At 33.0% G+C, this 20488-nt stretch overlaps 1 protein-coding gene across 5 annotated transcripts in view; it reads left to right on the top strand.

The window, feature by feature from the left end:
- The window catches only part of slc12a5a (solute carrier family 12 member 5a), a 145953-nt gene that overhangs the window by 105754 nt on the left and 19711 nt on the right, over nt 1-20488 (top strand). For all 5 annotated transcript variants that reach the window (XM_051112170.1, XM_051112168.1, XM_051112169.1 and 2 more), the window contains 3 exons: nt 7820-7966; nt 15279-15333; nt 15786-15916. In XM_051112170.1, coding sequence (XP_050968127.1) covers nt 7820-7966; nt 15279-15333; nt 15786-15916 — 333 coding nt within the window. The remainder of the gene's footprint in view (nt 1-7819; nt 7967-15278; nt 15334-15785; nt 15917-20488) is intronic.

The following is a 20488-nucleotide window of genomic DNA, read 5'->3' as shown; positions in this document are numbered from 1 at the left end:
TCTGTTCAGTTGCTGTGTTGTCCTGGCTGGTTGCCAGATTTTTTTACATTTTACAATTTCTAATTGGCGCAAGTCAAAAGAGTCTCAGGTTCCTGCTTAAGTTCTATAAGTTTGTAATATTTTTATCCTCCACTGAAAATCGCTTGCTTTAGCAATCAGTGAGACAAAAATAATAATATTTTGTTGTGTTTGTTGTGTCTAAACTTCCAGAAGCTGTCACAGGATTGTGTTGGTCATTTTCAGTAGGTGAAGAGCGCTTCATCTATATTCTAATAATTCTCAGAGGTTTAGTTGTGCCGATTTAAAGGCTTGTCTGTTCAGATTGCAGAGGGTACGGCAGGTTTCCTTTAGGTTTATGGCGTTCCTGTTGGAGTTTTGTGGGTAAATGTGTTCCTGCAGTTCAGCTGAACACAACCTCAAACTTTTAATGAGAAAAATCCTTTCCTTTATTGACTTCTGTTCTGGGTTAGTGTTCGCCTTGAGACCTATTCCCAGCTGTGCTTTCACCTGCATGCATGAAAGTCATCCAACAATATAAGGGATTTCTTTTTGTCCTACAGGTTTATAGTACAAGAAGTTGGCAAAGAGGAAAAGCCTTTTGAAAAGCAGTTGTTGACAGAAACATTAAAGTTAGTCAAATGTTTTGTAAAAAAAAAAAAAATTTTTTGCCAAAAATTATATTATATTATATTATATTATATTATATTATATATGAATTTTATTGATATTAAAAAGACAAAAACTACATTTAAATGAAAACAGAAAATATAAAAGTAAAATAATCTAGAATATAAATATGTATTATTATATTATGTAAATTATTATATATGAATTTGATATTGTATTATTATTTGTTAAAATGGCAAAAACAAAAAAACAATTGCTTACACTTTACATTTAAATGAAAACAGAAATTATACAAATAATACAAATTATATATCAATATGTATAGCGTATTAATGATACTAAAGTAAAAATGCTTGATAAAAAAATATTATTTTAGTTTTTTTTCTTATTATATAAAATATAATTAAATATTTCATTATATATACACTTTTATTATTAATGTAGTTGTTTCTTATTATTTATCATCTTATTACTTAGTTGTTTATTATTATATTTTATCATATGATAATGTATTTTTCAGTAATATGATAATGTAATGTTTATTAATGCTGAAATAGTTTTACCAGCTGCTCTGCTGATAATAATATACAGGAATTTCTCGAGATGTTTAAGAGCGTGTTGCTGACTGTTCTGTATCTGTATCTTGTTTTGTTAATTATGTGTCTGATATTAAATCTTGACCCCAAACTCCAGCTCGTCGAGAGTTTCTGTGGCGACAGCATGTTTTTATTCCTAACTGCTGATAGGACACATCTCACTCATTCCTCGCCTCATGAGCCGCAAACTCTCTAAATTAGACGATGCAATGAAAGTTGATGGGAGAGGAGGTTTAGCTGTAGTCAGAAGTATTTTTTTATTGTGTTTTGCTGTTATTCATGGCTGTTGAAGCAGGGAATGGAGTGGAACAGGCTTTGATAGAGCACAGCTGTATTATTATTGTGAGAAGTGAGGCGTAATCTTACCTTGACACACATTTTATCAATGAAACTGATATATGAGCAGACTTGACCTTTCTGCACAATCATTTGGTTTCATTTTGGTTGTCACACAGCAAAAGAATGCACTTTAATATATGTAATATGAATTATTTACATTTTCTGAAGAAATCCTGAGCCATCTGTCATGCAAAACTCGCTGCCAGGATGATGCCAGAGTACTGATATGTGGTTGCTAAGGTATTCTGAATGGTTGCTAGGTGGCAAGTTGCGAAGATCAACATCAAAAGTACCAAACCTTAAATCTGAGATATTGTGCCTTTTATATATTTATATATATATATATATATATATATATATATAAAAGGCACAATAGTAGTATTAATAGTAGTATTAATATTTAACTTACTGTTACATGCTACATAATGAATGTTTTAATAAATATGAATATAATACAAATATTTACTAAATATTAGCCTACTTTAACATACTATGTAATCATTTTTAATAAATATGAATGTACTAAATGTACTAAATATTAACATATTGTTACATGGCTACTGCATAATGAATGTTTTCATAAACATAATAAATATTTAACAATTATTAATGTATTGTTACATTTTACATATACTTTTTATACACTATATATCATAGTTATATATATTTATACATTACATTAATTATATACCATGAATAATTAATTACCATGTTAATTTACTATTTCTGTTCTGACTTGTGTGGATTTATTTTGATTTTATTTCTATTTGTATGTTAATTTTTATTGCACAGAAGGTCAAGAATCATTTCACTGCATGTTATACCATGTCTGTGTGTGTGACAAATAATATTTGAATTTGATTTAAACTCATTTAAGTTTTAGTTCTGGCGGTGTGGCTCTGAATCCCAGTGTCCAGTTTTATGCAAAATCTGTCATAAAAGGAATAAATATGCAGAAATAATTCTTTTACTGTCATCAAGTCAAAAGCGGAAAAAAAAGATTGTGGGAAAAACATTATTGAGATGCGAGCGCAGGCAAATACTGCAGGGCACAGACAGAAAAAATGATTAGTATTCATCTGACATCAGGCAAGAGGTGCCGTGCATTAGCATGAGGAGAAGGATGTTAAAATGAAAAAAAGGAGATCTGCTTTCCTCCGCCTGGATTCACTGTGGCGTTCAGGACGAGTGCTACTCGTGGGTTTGGAGGGTCTGGACCTCATGGTGAGGGAATGAGGGACTCCTTTAAGATGAATAACTACAGGACAGGGTTATTAGTGTTAACTAAAACTAAATCCATTTAAAAAAGTTACTTAAAATAAAATAAACATTAACTTAAATATAATAAATGATTTAAAAATAAAATTAAAAAAAATAATTACATCATTTTAAGTAAAACTAAACTGATAAAAAAAAACATTCTTGTTACTTAAAATAAAACAAACATTATATATTATACATACACAAAAAAATAAAACAAAAATGTAATTACATCTAAAATAAACAAAATAAAAATTCCAAGACAACATTTCTCAAAACTTAATACAAGCTTTGTAGACATATAAAAACAATAATTAAAAGAATAAGAAAATAAAGTCTAAAAAAAATAACAAAGTAAAATAGACTTCAGAGAAAATACCCCAACATGTTAATTAATAATTGTTTTGGACAACTTTATTTTCAACTTCAGTAATTTTTTATCTTGAATATATAGCTTGAAGATGCTAAATAATGCTAATTTATTTGAATTAATGCAAACGTATTTAAATCATAAAAATAAAATGTCTTTTTTCATGTTTTCTCAAAGTTTAGTAGAAGGTAAGTATAGTTTAGAGAAGCAGTTTAAAAGTTGCCAGCTCTAGAAAGTCCAAATCTTTGCCTGATGTACTGCATACTAAAAAGACATCTGCATTTAAAATAGTTTTTATAGCCAAAAATAAATTTGTAAATGCTTAAGGCTTGGCCAACACATTGCAAGTGTCATCTCGATACGTTATACCTAATAATGTGTTTTTTATAGTGGTGGTAATGATCCTCAAGGGATTGTTAGAGTTTCCTTCTGAGTCTCACTGGTCCAGAGATGTGCCTCAACCCATAGTTCCTTTGATTTGTATTTTGTTCAAGTATCTGTGGATATCGATCGGAGTCTGTCTGAAAACAGTAACCATATTAATCGTAACTAAACAACTGGAGAACACATCAGTGTTTTCTATTTGCCTCCTCTGTACAATATACTATTTGTATTTGGTGTAGATGCACCTTAAAATATTTAGTAACACTTTATATAAAGCCTGTGTAAATAACAGTTTATAAAGATATGCATAATGCTTTATAATCAGGTTTTATACCTGTAACCACTTGTATGATGAAATATAATACATACCTATCCATGGTTATATCTTGAAAATATATAATGCATCAGAACTCAATATATGCATTATGCATTATGTTCTTTAAAGATAAAACCTTATGCAAGTATTGAAATGTATTCTAAGGTTATTATTGTTTATGAAAAAATTATTAATATATATATATATATATATATATTTTTTTTTTTTTTTTTTTTTTGTATTATTATATATTACTATAATGTTAAATTAATATTATATTTTTCAACTATTGTTTAAATAATTGTTTTAATAATTAATTAATTAATTTATTATTAATTAAATTAATTTATTTCATAAAAGGGTCATTTTTAATTCTTGCGTGTATATTTTTCAGAGGTGTGAGGTTCACTTAATTTGGGACCTTATCGTAGTCTGTAATTATTGCCGTTGTTTTGACGTGATGCATAAAGCCACATTATATTAGATTACATTAATACTGAAATTAATCCTTGCTTCAGAAATCAAATTATCCCACACAGAATTGCGCATTTGCATGGTTGATATTGAATTTAATGGCATGCATTATTCAGGCCTTCTTATTTATTCCAGGTTAATTAAATTAAAAGTCTTGTTTCCCAGTTTGCCATCTGCTGTCGCTTCGAGCGTACGGATGACTTGTTCTGGTGTGTGTGTGTGTGTGTGTGTGTTTGTGTGTCCCATCTGAAGGGCCCTATTCTCAGTCTGTTATGAAGGTTAAAAATATGCCGGAGGGAAGCATCTTTTCTCTCTGCAGTTCTCATTGTCTTTGCTTCTTTCAGCATGTCAGATTGTCTCCCAAATATAATAGTTAACAACAATTACTGTAATTAACTCTAATTTATAAACCATATAGTTCTGGCTGCAGAGTTATATTCAAAGCCGCCGTAAGATAGCAGATAAAAACACTCGAGTTATATCAGTTATACCATATCCATCTACAATATCTCTATTAAAATGACCATATTCACGTACTATAATATTTACATAGTACTTTAAAGAATACCATTTCAATACCAGCTATATTACTTGAAAGAATATTTTTTGTATTATAATTAATAATAATAATAATGTTAATTTATATTTTGTTTTTATAATTTTACAAATCAGTGGTTTTTATGCTTTTAGATGTTATCAGCCACCTTATATCATCATCCTAAAATTGAAAAGTCAGCTATTTATTTTCATGTATACTTAATTAATACTGTGAAAAAGTAATATTACAAATATGTTTAAAATATAATTTGTAAAATACAACTATAGTACTGTTCTGTTAGATGTATTTATTTATGTAAAACACATTTATTTCTTATATTGATTTATTTTAAAGAACTGTATTTAATTATTTATTTTTAAATTATTTTAATTATTTATTTTAATCATTTAATCAATATTTGTTTTTCATATCAAATGTTTTTGTTAATGTATTGCTTATATTTAAATGACATTTTATTCATTTTAATTGCATTTCTTTATTAAGGTAGTTAATCTTATTTTTTTATTATTTTTGTGTTATTACATTTTTTACTGAGATTTTTCCTCAGTTTAAGATACATCATGTGTTAACAGCAATTTTACTGTTTTGAGTATAATGTAATTTTTGTAAATCTGCTGGATGATAAAAATGGTGCAAAAAAATCTCACAGATACATAATGAAGGAGGGAACATTTAGGTCCCAAAACCACGTAGCAAACAGCCAAAACACCATAACAACTGCATAGAAATGTGCAGGGAAAAAAAAATCAGAACATCTTAGAAACCACATAGCAACAACCTGGCACAGTAACAAATCTGGTTGCACACTGTTCTTATGTTAGTTACAGTAGGGTGAGTTTGTGAACACTGCTCAGTTATTCAGCGCATGTTTTCAGGTCTGATCTCCATAGAGTCACGTGGGATTCACTCAGATGCCCATTAGATCACATTTAATCAACTATGTGAATTGAAAAGTGCTTTCACGAACCCTTGAGTTAGTGTGTGTGTGTGTGTGTGTGTGTGTGTGCGGTCATCCTGTACCTTACAGTGCTGTAATCCGCTGTGGATCCGTCCAGCCTAGTGAACCGACTTTGCCTGTCTGACCTTTTTTGGACGCTGGGATAATTGCATTTTATTAACAATGTCCTTAAACGGGGACAGGACGTATTTGAGTGTTTTTGGATGCCGTGTTGATGGACAGGCACACAGACACACACTCATTTGCCATTTATCAAGCTGGCAGACCTTTACTCACTGTGTGTTAGTAATTACTGACAGCACACACACACTTTCTGAATATCACATCGGCTCTTACTAATCTTTGAAAGCCCTTGAAACAAGCGCTAAATGCAGCAAACACAATGACAGTGAATGTTTATTGGCAGAGAGAAGGGTCATATGCTCATGTTGATCACGGGGTGTAATCTGCTCTGCTACTCTGCACTGTATGTGACTTAATATGATGTCATGATATATATTATAAAAATAACTGGATATTTACTTTTTCTGAAGTCAATGTGAGTAATGTTTCACATGCAAAACTTACAGTCATAACACTAGAGTGTGCTGAATAGTTGCTAAAGTGTCCTGGGTAGTTGATAGGGTGTTTTGGGTGTTCTTAATAGTTGCTAGTTGTTGATAGGGTGTTTGGGGTGTTGCTAGGATGTTCTGAATAGTTGCTAGGGTGTTCTGGGGTGTTTTGGGTGTTGCTAGGATGTTCTGAATACTTGCTAGGGTGGTCTTAATAGTTGCTATGATGTTCTTAATAGTTGCTATGGTGTTCTTAATAGTTGCTACGGTGTTCTGGGCTGTTGATGGGGTGTTTTGGGTGTTCTGAATAGTTGCTAGGGTAATCTGAATAGTTGATAGGGTGTTCTGGTTGTTGATTGGGGTGTTGTGGGTGTTCTGAATAGTTGCTAGGGTGTTCTGAGTTGTTGATAAAGTGTTTTGGGTTGTTGATAGGGTGTGTTAAGTGTTCTGAATAGTTGCTAGGAAATTCTGAATAGTTCATGGGGTGTTATGGGTGGTTGATAGGATGTTCTGTGTTTTTGATAGGGTGTTTTAAGTGTTTTTAGTAGTTATGTTCTGAATACTTGCTAGGGTGTTCTGGGTGGTTGATAGAGTGTTTTGAGTTTTCTGCATAGTTGCTGGGGTGTTCTGAATAACTGATAGGATGTTCTGGGTTGTTGATAGGGTGTTTTGGGTGTTCTTAAGAGTTGCTAGGGTGTTTTGGGTGGTTGATAGGGTGTTCTAATTAGTTGCTAGGATATTCTGAATGGTTTCTAGGGTGCTCTAAGTAGTTGTTAGCATGTTCTGAGTGGTTGTTAGGGTGTTGTTAATCTGTTGAAAAATGTTGTGTAATGTTCTGACTCTGGTTCCCCTTTTTTATTGTCCAGCTGGTGAAAATTGTATCTGAAGTCTTAGTAAAGTAACAGCACACAGTCGCGTTCATGTCTATAGAGTGCAGGAGATTTACAGTGTTCTCAGACCTCTTGACCGATGACTTTCCATTTCCATAATTTGTGATTACAGGCCAAGGAGTTTTAAAAATCATTTTATTGATGTTGCAGTTAAACAGAGCTATTTCTAGCCTATTAAATCTATTAGAGCTGAGCATAAAATAATATTTACTGAGACTACATATATTTCACTGACTTCTTACATTTTTATTGTTATGCATTAATATTTGGTTTGGAAATCAACTTTAATATCTCATGATATTTCAAGGTTTTGCATGGATTCTCTCTCTGTTTATCAGAACATCAACAGTTGCATTATTGTTTTTACAGGCGAGAGATCAGAACATGTGTTATGTTTGCTGAACGACGAAATGAAAACATGAACCTGATCAACGGAACAGATCTAATCAGATATTAACGTTGTACTAATAGGCTGCTGTGTGTGTGTGTTACCAGGCTCCACGGATGGGAACGCTGATGGGCGTCTACCTGCCCTGCCTGCAGAACATCCTGGGCGTGATTCTGTTTCTCAGGATGACCTGGATGGTGGGCATTGGCGGCGTTATCGAGGCCTTCGTTATCGTGCTCATGTGCTGCTCCACGGTCAGTCACACACCATGCAATAGAAATCAGAGATGAAATGTTTATTTTTTTTTTTTTTGGTTAAATTTTTAGCAATTTTGTTTTGCACTTTTGTCATTTTGAATAGTTTTTTAAATATCTTTCTTAATTGTGTAATTTATTTTTCATGTGTATATATATATATAATTTATTTTTTATATGTTTTATATAAAATAATATCGTAATTAGCTATTTCTTGTATTAATATTTTGAATTAGCTTTTGTTTTTATATTTTCAGTTTTCATTTTAATTTAGTTTAATTTTTAGACATTTTTATGTGGCAATTATCAGTTTTCTGTGTTTTTTTTAATAGTTTAATGTATTTTTTGTTAGTTTTTATTAGTTTTATTTAGTTAGTAATTTTAGCATTTCAGCTTAAACTTATTTCATACTGTATTAATTATGATGAAAAACATAATAATTAACATAGTAATTATCTATTCCATTTGTTAATATTTTTATTTAGCTTTTATTTTATATTTTTTAGTTTCATTTTACTCACATTGTTAGTCATTTTATGTGCCAATTTGTCATTTTTATTAGTTTTGGGTTGTTGTTTTATATTTCTAAATAGTTTATTTTTAATCATTTAATTAAATTTAGTTAGTAATTCTGTTTTATGTCAGTCTTTAGTACTTTAGTTGTCTTTGTTTACATTTTTGTTTACTTTTTAGTTTGTCATTAAGGCTTATATTTTATTTCAGTTTTATTTTAGTTAATATTAACAACACAATGTTTCATTCTGGGATGCAGGTTTAGTGAGATTCACCCTATAAACTGACAGATTCTATCTGAATATTTTTAGCCTTTATGAATCATTGCAGATATGCAGTGAAAAATTAAGATATCACTTTGCCACATACACACAGCTGATGCAAGTGTCTAATTTCCAATGATTTTGAATTTGCATGTCCCACATTTGCATGCCATCACATTTTCAAAGACGCGCTGATTAACATGCATGTGTTTCATGTGTGTGCAGGCATCCTGCTCCACATATGTATGTGTCAGCTAGCATGCATGCACTTCAGCATATATGCTCATTAGGGTGATTTGTATGTTTACGTGTGCAACCTAGATTTCCCAGCGCCTGTGGAAGTGCTATTTTTATCATGAGCTCAGGAATTTTCTATTTTCTATTTCTTCATCTCTCTTTCACTCTTGCTCACTCATGCTCTGGTTGAGTTTAGAATAGCATACTACGATACTACTCTCGTAGTGTGACACGTATTAAGACTTGTAGATGAATTTGTTTCTTCATCGGAACAGATTTGGAGTAATGTAGCATTTCATGACTTGCTCAACAATGGATCCTCTGCAGTAAATGGGTGCTGTCAGAATGAGAGTCCATGAGATGAAATTTAAAACGAATATCCATTTTTATTTCAAATATGATAACTGAACACCATTTGCTGAATTAAACGTGCAACAGTGTTTTTACTGCATTTATAGTTATATAATGCAGTGCATTGTGTTTTAATAAACTGCTAAGCAGCATACAGTATATACTGCACAGTATCCAGTAATTCCATCAAAACACAGCCCATTGCTTCTTATGTTCTTTTTTGACCCATAAGATGTGTAAAGTATCTCTTGAGTGTGCACTTCTTTTGATCCCTATAAAGAAAGCAGCATCTCCAAGTTTCGATCCATTAGGATCGAAATTCACTCCAGCCGTTTGTAGAGAAGCTCTTGTGTCACTCTGGTGTGTTGTAGTTTAATCCGCTACAGATGCAGCCAAACAGAGATCTCAACAACAACAACACGACGCATCCATTTAAAAACCACCCAGATGCTTTCAGAAAAAAAAACACAGCAGCTAAAAGCTCTCATCTATATGTTGTCCTGCTACAGATGATCGCTAAACATAGAAAAGCTGCTGGTTTCTGAGTACACACTGTGTGCACAGTGTTTTCTGATCAAATAAGCACAGTGTTTTCTATGTCAAATAAGCTGATGGAAACTGTATTTATGATCAGGGATTATAGAATGTGCTCAATAAATGTGCATACATCTGTCAAGAGTGGAGAAGGATATGTTCATTTCAGCATGTTGGAAAAATGTTGTTTTCCATGTGCACAAACCGATTCTAGAACAGCCTGTAGAATGTCACCCTGTAGTCATTTTAGGCCATCTTTTTTTTCTGGTATCTCTGGCTCTAGTGACATTTTTAGCCTTGTTTTGAAGGATTTTATAGCCTCAAGTTTGTTTTGATCACAAGGACACCGAATTTGAAGGTAGCTAAAAAAAAAAAAAAAATTAGGACCATTATGAGTTTAATTGCACTGCATTGCATTATTTATATGACAATTAAGCACACTATCTCCCAGTTTTTATTGCATAATGTGTACAGATATTTAGCTTTTGAGGGGTTTTATTATTTCCATTCTCGGGGCTCATATTAGATTATCATAAAACATTTTGTGTTTGTTTGATTTTTAATAAGCATAAATTGAATGCAGTACAACAACTACTAGCATGATGTAGAAATATATGACAATTTAAAATCTATTATTTTTACAATTTTGAGCAATTAAAACAGGGTTAAAATGGGTTTTTATGACCATTTCATCTTAATGGTCTTAAAATTAAGCTACATTTTTGTTATGCAAAGCAGCATTAATATAGTAATTAGTTTATTTTTAGTGCTGTCAAACGATTAATCACAATTAATCACATAAAAGTTTGAGTTTGCCTAATATATGTGTGTGTACTGTGTGTAATTATTATGTATATATAAATACAAACAGTATGTATTTAAGAAATATTTACAAGTCTATGTATTTATTAGAATATTTCTATTATTTATATTATATATAAATAAAATAGTTCTCTCAAATATATACATTAATTTTTGTGTATTTATATATATATATACATATAATAATTACACACAGTACACACACATATATTAGGCAAACTCAAACTTTTTTTGTATGCGATTAATAACGATCAATTTATTTTTTGTGTGCGTATGTCATTTTTATTAGTTTTTTTTTTTTTTTAAATCTAAATAATTTTTATTTTTTTATTTCAGTTTAATAAATTTAGTTAATTTTTTGTTTATTATATGTTTTCAATCTAATATTTTATTCTATTTCAGCTTTATTTAAATTAACTCATTTTTAAAAATAATTATAGTTAACAACGCTTTTGATTTTAGGTTGCGCTGTTCTTAAAGGGTTTAGTGAGATTCACCCTAACATGTTGAACATTATATAATGCAGCAGCCAGATAAATTGACAGCAACATTAATTTAATGCACACATTAAACCCAGAGGTTTCTTATTTAAAACCCAAGCACATTATGTGAAAAGCCACAGCCTTTAGAGACACTCAAAGATAATGAAGGCTTTAGAGAATCCTTCAAATCGAGGTTAAAACGGCCTCAGAGACGTTTCTGCAGATGTGCATGAAAACACAACTAGATGAAGCTACAGATGACGTTTGCCTGGTGCATCTCAATGACTTCCAGCCCATTCCACGCCGTCAGCAGATTCGACAGCGGGTCCAGGGTGGCGCGAGCGACACCTCAACATCCGCCTCTCTTTCTGAATGAGCGCACATATGCATCATAATTAGAAGTAGCGAGACGCTATCGATGTCATATGAAATTACCAGCTCATTGCCAGGCGCCCGTCGCTCGCTTTTCATCGCGTTCGGTCTCTCATGGCAACAGATGGAGAGGAGGAGAGAACGCTGATTCTTTCATACATCACAGAGATGGAGACGCTCGCCTCTTTAAGACAGACTGAAGCCGTTAGAAATGCAGAAATGAATCATTAAAGGACACAAACAACAGCATTGATCCGCTTTCAAATAGTCGGCAGGCACAGAAATATTGACAGGCGGATGACAGACAGTGCTTTGGTTATTTATGGATCGTGACGGTCGTGAAATGATCAAATTATTCATGAGAATGCATTAATACATGAATATGAATTGACTTGTGTATTCAGTCATGTAGATGTAATCAAATTAACATTTAACACTGAGACAGTGGCTCCGGTCCAAAACCTAACGAGGACTGGCCGAATTCTAAGACAAACAAGACAATCCCAGAATGCATTGCTCAAGCTCCAAGATGGCAGCCAGAACGAGAGAAATGATGATTATGAATACACTTGCATCCATTATGAGGTTCCATTTCCACACTGCACTTTTCTCTCCTTATTCTGCACTGAGCACAACTGTATTAAATTCATTTTCTGATGTGTCATTTGATTATGTAAATTCATCCTCTCTAGGGGCCAAATATCACCGGCACTCTGTTGCTGAGTAACACTGAGGAGACACATACCTTGAATTAAGATACTCACTGATAAATAAATAATTTGAGTTTATATGTGAACCGTTAAAAACTTTGAGTTTTTTCTTTTAAAGGAAATTACTCATTTTATTCTTCAAGGAAGCATTTAGTTTCAGATGAATGCTATTGTTATGAACTTTCTATTCATCCTGAAAATTAAAATGCATTACAGTTTTCTCAGAAATATTAGTTAGCCCAACTGTTTTCAACATTGATAATAATCATAAATGTTTCTTGAGCAGCTATCCGCATATTAGAATGATTTCCGAAGGATCATGTGACAGTGAAGACTGGAGTAATGATGATGAAAATTAAGGAATAAATTACATTTTAAAATATATTCACATAAAAAAATGGTTATTTGAAATGTAAATAATATTTCACACTTTTACAGTTTTTACCGTATTTTTCATAATATAAATTTAGCCTTGATGAACATTTAAAAAATCTTGTTCTTTTGAACAGTAGTGCATGTACACCTCACACATTTCAGTACTACTCGAAATTTTATTACAAATTACTTATTTTTAAAAGTAATGGGCCTCATTTATGAAACAAAATTCTGACTCTGTAAAACTGTAAAACATTCTAATGAAAATAATTGCATTTAGCTAAACTCAGTAATTTCCACAAGTTTGTTCTTTTCATGCTTAATGAACACTTTGTTCAAGATGTTCATTAGCACGAATGAAAAAAAGACTGCAAGATAAAATGATAATTCTGTGTCACGAATCCCTCTGTAAATGTCAACTACGCAATATGTAATCTGTCAGAAAATGGGCCATTTATTCATTCACGATTGTTTCTCTAAACCTTTGGTTTGGTTGTCATAATATCTGTCTTATATTATTGGCTCACTGCGCTGAAGGCAGATGGTGTGATTGGCTGGAGAAACTGGTTCAAGCAGCCGGTGCCCCACATCGTCCAATCAGAGGCTGCAGCCAGCATGTGATTAGCATATGGAGTTCTGTGATGACATGAAGAGCATTTCTGAATTGCCATTGGCTTTGTGTGTGTGTTTGTGTGGGTGGAAATGGACTAGATCTCACATGAGTCTCAGTTATAGTCAAGATAAAACACTTAGTGTCAATTAGTGTCTTATCAAAGTGTCGGAGAGAGAAAACTGCCTATACACTGATTCAAGTCTAATGAACTAACGCACTTTGAATTCTCTCAGAATGTATTGCTCAAAGGCTGTTCTTTTATAGCTCATGGACTTCAGTCTGTCTATCTGTGCTCATTTATGGGAAGCAGGAGACTACAGAAAAAGTCTTTATTTGCTTTCCATTTAAAGTTGTAGTGTAGGAGAAATAATTCACACAGTAGATTGGAAATGATTTTTGTTTGCACAGTTTTGTGTTTGTGTGTATGCTGCGTCTGTCACGTCTCTCTGACAGTGATGTATGGGTTCACACATTTTCACATTTTCAGCCACGAGACGTGTTGTGCGCTATAGTGATTTCAAAGGGTGTTTTTAGGCAAATAATGAGGAATACAAAAAGCAGGTTCATCTGAAAATGATTCTTCCACCTAGTAATATGAAGTCATATCTCTCTCTCTTTCCCTCTTTTTTCTTGATTGAAACACTCATTTGTTTCTGTCTGTTTGTTGCGTGTTACTTTCTAAAGAAGCGTCAGTCTGACAGCTCGTTCCCTTTCTTTCAAAATAGATGTATTTGCATTTCTGGAGACAGTTCAGTACTGATTTAAAGATGGCTTTAATCTCCACGATGTTTTACAATTGCTTTGGCTCAGTGCAGCACTATAAGGAGACGTCTTGCCTTTAAGGAGACAGAAGAGGTTTCAAATGAGAACAGATTTATTCTGGTACTTTCAGTTCTACTAAATTGCTTTAATCAGGGTGATCTGACACAACTATAGATCAACACTAAACACCTTCCTGCTTTCACAGTCTCCTGCTTTGCTGATCTATCTATCTATCTATCTATCTATCTATTTGTCTGTCTGTCTGTCTGTCTATCTATCTATTCCTCCATCCAAGTGAATCAGATGTTGAACTACTCTGATCGATTCAGTGGATCAACATCTGATTCACTTGGATTAATCAGACTGATTCAAACCTTTAACCTCTGTGAGTCTTTTTGAATGATTCATTTACCTATTCATTCACCTATTCATGGGAATCATTTGCTTATGAATCAGAATATTTTTTTATTGTTGAGAACTCTTATCTATCTATCTATCTATCCCGTCAGTCTTATGCCAAAGTAATGAATCAGATGTTGATTCATTGAATCAATCAGAGTAGTTAGTTTATTTATTTAAGGATTCATCAGACTGATTAAAACTGAAAGATTCATAGGAATCATTTGCTCATGAATCAGAATATTTGTTTTTACTTTTGAGTACAAAACATTTTACCATTTATCTATCTATCTATCTATCTATCTATCTATCTATCTATCTATCTATCTATCTATCTGTCTGTCTGTCTGTCTGTCTGTCTGTCTATCTATTTGTCTATTTGTCCATCCATCCATCCATCTTTCCATCCAAGTGAATCAGTGATTCCCTGAATCGATCGGAGTAGTTGATTCAGTGAAGAGTGAAGAGTTTTTGAATGAACCTTTCATTTTAAAGAACCTGCTCTATCTATCTATCTTATGCCAAAGTAATGAATCAGATGTTGATTCACTGAATCAACTAACAGAGTAGTTTATTCATTGAATGGTTCATCAGTCTGATTCAAACTGAGATTCATAGGAATCATTTGCTCATGAATCAGAATATTTGTTTTTGCTTTTAAAGACAAAATATTTTCTTGTCATTATTTTGTACACCGTCTCAAAAATCATCATGTACTACATCATTTTCTAGTATCAGAATCAAATTTGTTTTGGTGGTTTGCTGCTGTTGTTATACTGATGTTCCATCCTGGCATTATTATTCTTTCTAGTGAATTTAAAATGTGATTATTCAACAAATCCACTCATATTCTCTCTCCTTCGGTGTGTTTTCTTCTAGACAATGCTCACTGCCATCTCCATGAGTGCCATTGCCACGAACGGCGTAGTGCCAGGTAAGCAAGCCCCTGCTAGAGCTGAACATGTGCATATGGGTCGTCTTGGCAACAGGAAGCGGTCACCGTAGCAACAATAACTCCAAGCAATGAGCAGACAGCAATATCCTCAAAGCTGTATTTATGTATTCATAATTGGCTGAGCGTGTCCTGTCCTAATGACCACCTCGATCTCATCTCCTGATTGGAGGAGAGCAGAGGTGAGCCGAAATTGCCGGGTTCGGTTCCCCGTCCGTTGTTCATCAGCAATAAGCTGCTATTATCTCTATAGTGCTAAAAGCCTCTATATAAGCATGCTTAATATTTTCCAAGAAACAGGAAGTTGTAATTGTGGGTTGCATTGTGCCGTTTTTCTGAGCTGTCAACATCAGAATGCTTCGTTAATATCCCAGGACATCGTCACTTCCTCAAATTAAAGTTTCCTGAAGGGGTTTTCTGTTTTTGTTTAACAGCTGGAGGATCCTATTACATGATCTCTCGTTCTCTGGGCCCTGAGTTCGGTGGAGCTGTAGGCATCTGCTTTTACTTGGGCACCACCTTCGCTGGAGCCATGTACATCCTGGGCTGCATCGAGATCCTGCTGGTGAGATGAACAACCTGTGTGTTTCATGATTTAAAGGAGACCTATTATGCCCCTTTTTATGAGATAATATAAGTCTCAGGTGTCCCCAGAATGTGTCTGTGAAGTTTCAGCTCAAAATACCCCACAGACCATTTTGAAAATGCCTATGTTTGTGTGGAAGCAGAAACATGCTATGTCTCTTTAAATGCAAATGAGCTGTTGCTCCCCGCCCCCTTTTCCAGAAGAGGGCTGTGCCTATACAGCTCATACCTCGTGTTCTGTCCTCATCAGCGCAGCCAACGACAGAACAGTTAACATGCTTTGCATTAATTTGTGACATGCCGTCACGGTTGTCGCTTGCGAAAACAGAATGTCGGCGCCGTGGGTGGTAACGTGCAGATTAAGGGGTGCTAACAATTTAATAAGATCCCCTTATTATAATATTAGCTTGTTTTTTTCACAAGCTTGCAGAGAAAGGCTTACCAAAACAAAGTTACTGGGTTGTTTTTTTACATTTTCTGGGTTAGCAGATGCACCAGGGCCCCAGTTAAACACAGAAAAGTCAGGTGCTCATGATATGATACCTTTAAAGTTTCTTTACAATAGCTAAGACACATTTCTCAATACTTAAGTCAATTTTTCTCTTCACACAACTCTCAAAACTAAATTTCAGCAGTAAATTTCACATTCAAAATGCACTGAAACTACCAAAACACTTCTGAAATTAAGACAGGTTCAAGATTGTCACCCAACAAACAAACTTTGTCACTAATAAATCATTGACCTAAAAACACTAACAACACATAGCATTACAAATTGTTTTCTTTTGTAAAATTAATTAAAAAAAAAAAAGTAGAACTCACTGCGGTACGTGTTGCATGATCACTACAGTACAAAAAGATTTTTACATTTCCCCTTTTGTATAGATGAGGTAGGTGTTCATCTACATCTAATTGTTTTGATGGTATTTCTTTAGATTTAGAATATGTTTCAATATGTTATTGCTGTAATGTAGGACACAAACAGAAAAATAGCTAACCGCACAATGAATCCAATGATTAACTCACATGCACCCTGCACTTCTTGAATGATGCAATTTCTGAAATGAAAATGTTTTGCTAGACTTTTTCAGCGTGCACTGGATTCAGTGTGCAGTTAGATATTTTTATGTTTGATTCCAAGTATTCTTTTGGCTCTATGCAGCTGCAGTACAAGGATTTCTTTTATCTTTTTATATTTCTTTTTTTTTTTTGAGCACTTCAATTTTTTTAAACTTTATTGCTGTAATGTAGCAAATTTCTGCCTGAACGTAAGTTTAACAGTTTGTAAAAAATAAAGTATGTAAACATGAAAATTGGCCTGTAGGTACATTGAGTTTTGGCAGTGGTTGTGTTCTAATAAGAAAAGAATTCGTGTACTTTGAAAGGTTTAATCAATGAATGCATTTTGTGCCAAAGCAATAACTGCATAGACTGCTGTGCTCACTGTGTGAAGAGTTTTGGTTCTTGGCAATTTCAGGCTAGTTTTTAACACATAATTATATTATGTCTCTAGTTTTAGAGAAAAACAAGAGAATATTTCAAGGAATAGTTTACTCCAAAAGGCAAATTCTGTCAATTACTCATTCTCGTGTCTTTACAAACCTGTATAAACCATATGAAATGGCGATATTGAATATTCACGCTGCACTTTTCCATTCATTGAAAGCATACTGTGTTCAGGAGCATCATGAAGTAAAGTACAATGAAAGTAGTCTGTACAACTTGCCTTCAAGCATAGCTGTCAAATCTCATTCATGTTTCTGCATATTAAAACTTGGTCGATCATTTTGTTTTTGTTTTTAAACATTATAATGGTTTTTATAAAGTTTTGGGTCATTCCGTGTCAGCTCAAATTTTTGATTTTGCTAATATTTTTTCTGAAGAAAGATACACATGTATAGTGATACAAACCAAAATATGAAATGTCATTGATGAAACAAGATACGATTCTAATTTCAACATTGTTTCTTCTTCTGACATTGTTCTTTAAATAAAATAAGCATCCGCTGCATACAAAGTGACTGAAAATGGGTAATATTCAAGAATCTGAAAATGGAGCCTCATTGAGATCACCATATCTCTGGGACTGAATGATGTAGGGCTTTGAAAATGAAGATTCCAAAAGAAAAGTTCATCAAGAACTAGAATCTAAAATTATATTGCAATGTCTTTAATACGTATTAAGTTATAGGCACACAAACTTTGGAAAAATTGTATTTATGGCACCCGTACCTGTATTTTCAATGCATTTATCTAGTTTTAACTTTATTTGTTCTTCAGACATTCCTCTTTAAAAGAAAAGAATTCTCATATTTTTGCAAACTGATCCACATTTGGTTTTTGACCACTGAAAATGTCTAAATTTTAACAATTTACTCCTGGAGCCATATTGAAATTCCAATATCTCTGGAACCGAATATCATAAGGCCTTAAAAATGAAGATGCCAAAAGGAAAGTTGGTTAAGACCCAATATCTAAAAGGGCATTAAGATATACTTCTTGAGTTACAGGCATGCAAACCTTGGAGAAAAACTTGAAATGTGGTGTTTCCGCATTTTTGAATGGTCACCACAGGCACATAATGTGACAAAGATTGCTAAAATCATTGGATTTTGCTAATATAACTACCAGTCTCTGTGTCAAAATAACATTATAATGCTGCCATCTTTCTGAAGTCATTTTTATCTCCCTGCAACTTGATTTTAAATCTAAGATGAAAATTGTCATTTTGTCATCCCTCTAAAAAATAGAGGATTACTCAGCAAATATTCATTGATGGCATTTAATATTTTGGCTTTCATCACTATACATGTGTATCTTTCTTCAGAAAAAATATTAGCAAAATCAAAAATTTGAGCCGAGGAAGTTTTTAAAATTTGGTTGATTTGACACGGAACGACCCTTTTGCAAGCAAGTCTGTTTTTAAAGTATTGAAATGCATTAATAATTAGCAATATCATATTTTAATTCTTTATTATTTTATGATATTGCTGTTATTTATTATTTATGATATTACTTCATATTTTTTCTAAATAATATTTAATATAATATGAGTTTAAAGGACAGTTGACATTTGAAAATGATGTGATTATTTAGCCACCCTCGTGTTGTTCCAAACCTGCATTTCTTCCTTCTGTTTTGAAGAATGTTGGTAACCAAACAGTTTCTCGCTGATTTCCATTGTATGGACAGGAAAACCAGTGCAATCAGTGCAAACCAAAACTGACTATCACTTTAAGAGGAACATTCATGATCTGTTTCTCTCACAAATCTATTGCATGGCTTCAGCAGACATTTTAATATAAAGCATAAGTTGTATAGACTATTTTTATGGTGCTTTTGTCTTTGAAAAGTTTATTTCATGTCTTCTTGTTTATCACTCTTTCATTTTATCTCTCATCCTGCTTTCCACCTCTCCTCTTCGAGCGAGTAATTATGCAGCAGACTCTGCGTTTAATTACGCTGCTGATGAGCGCTTGCGTGTCCTCGGAGCCTCGTTCGTCTCGTGTTTTAACACACGTGTTCCTGGCTGCTCGTGTACGTTTGGTATTGCTGGTCGGGGACTCGAGTCTTGCCTGACTTCTGGGTTAATTCTTTCTTCCAGGGGAACATAGGCTTAGCACCCATTGTCTGTGCAAAATCTTCCCCGCGCTTAGAGATCGGCGGGTCCGCCGCATGCTGATTTGAGTGAGAGCTTTATTCACCCTACGGTTGAGAAGGACACTAAGATGTCTATTTAAAGTGAGCCGGCGCTTTGAGATTAAAGCTGTATTGTGTAACCCGGCAGATATTATAAAAATGAACAGGTCACCATAGCGACTAGCTGATCAGATCTGTGTGTGTGTGTGTGTGTGTGTGTGTGTGTGTGTGTGTGCAATTCAGCAACACTTATTTGCTTCCTACATGCAGATCACGCAGTCTGTGAAGAGCACTGAATCCTGAGGGAAAACCACCAGTTGATAAAAAAGAAAAAATAATAAAAAATAAAATAAAAACCAATAATAATAAGAAGAATAACAATTATAACAATAGTAATTATTATTATTATTATTACTGTTAGACAAATAATAATAAATATTTAAACTTTTTTATATAACTTTTTTATATATTATATAAATAAAATTTGATATTTTTATATTATATAAATAATTGTTGCTATATGGTTTATGTGGCTTACAAATTTAAAATAATATATATTATTAATTTTAATGGCAATAAATCTTATAAAAAAATGTTTGGGTCATGTTAAAATGACTAGGGAAAAAAAACAATTTTTCAACAAAAAAAAAAACGTTTTTCTTCTTTACAATTAAGCATATTTTCATCTAGGGATCATTTAGATGAGATACTTTTTTCTACTTACATAATATAATATAATATAATATAATATAATATGTGACCTTGGACCACAAAACCAGTCATAAGGGTCAATTTCTAGAAATTGAGATTTATACATCATCTGAAAGCTGAATAAACAATCTTTCCATTGTTGTATGGTTTGTTAGGACAGGACAATATTTGGCCGAGATACAACTTTTTGAAAATCTGTAAT

This window comes from Labeo rohita, chromosome 6 (assembly GCF_022985175.1).
Source record: "Labeo rohita strain BAU-BD-2019 chromosome 6, IGBB_LRoh.1.0, whole genome shotgun sequence".
Classification (NCBI taxonomy): Eukaryota; Metazoa; Chordata; class Actinopteri; order Cypriniformes; family Cyprinidae; genus Labeo; species Labeo rohita.
Note: the sequence above shows the minus strand (reverse complement) of the source record. Positions and strands in the feature narration are given on the sequence as shown.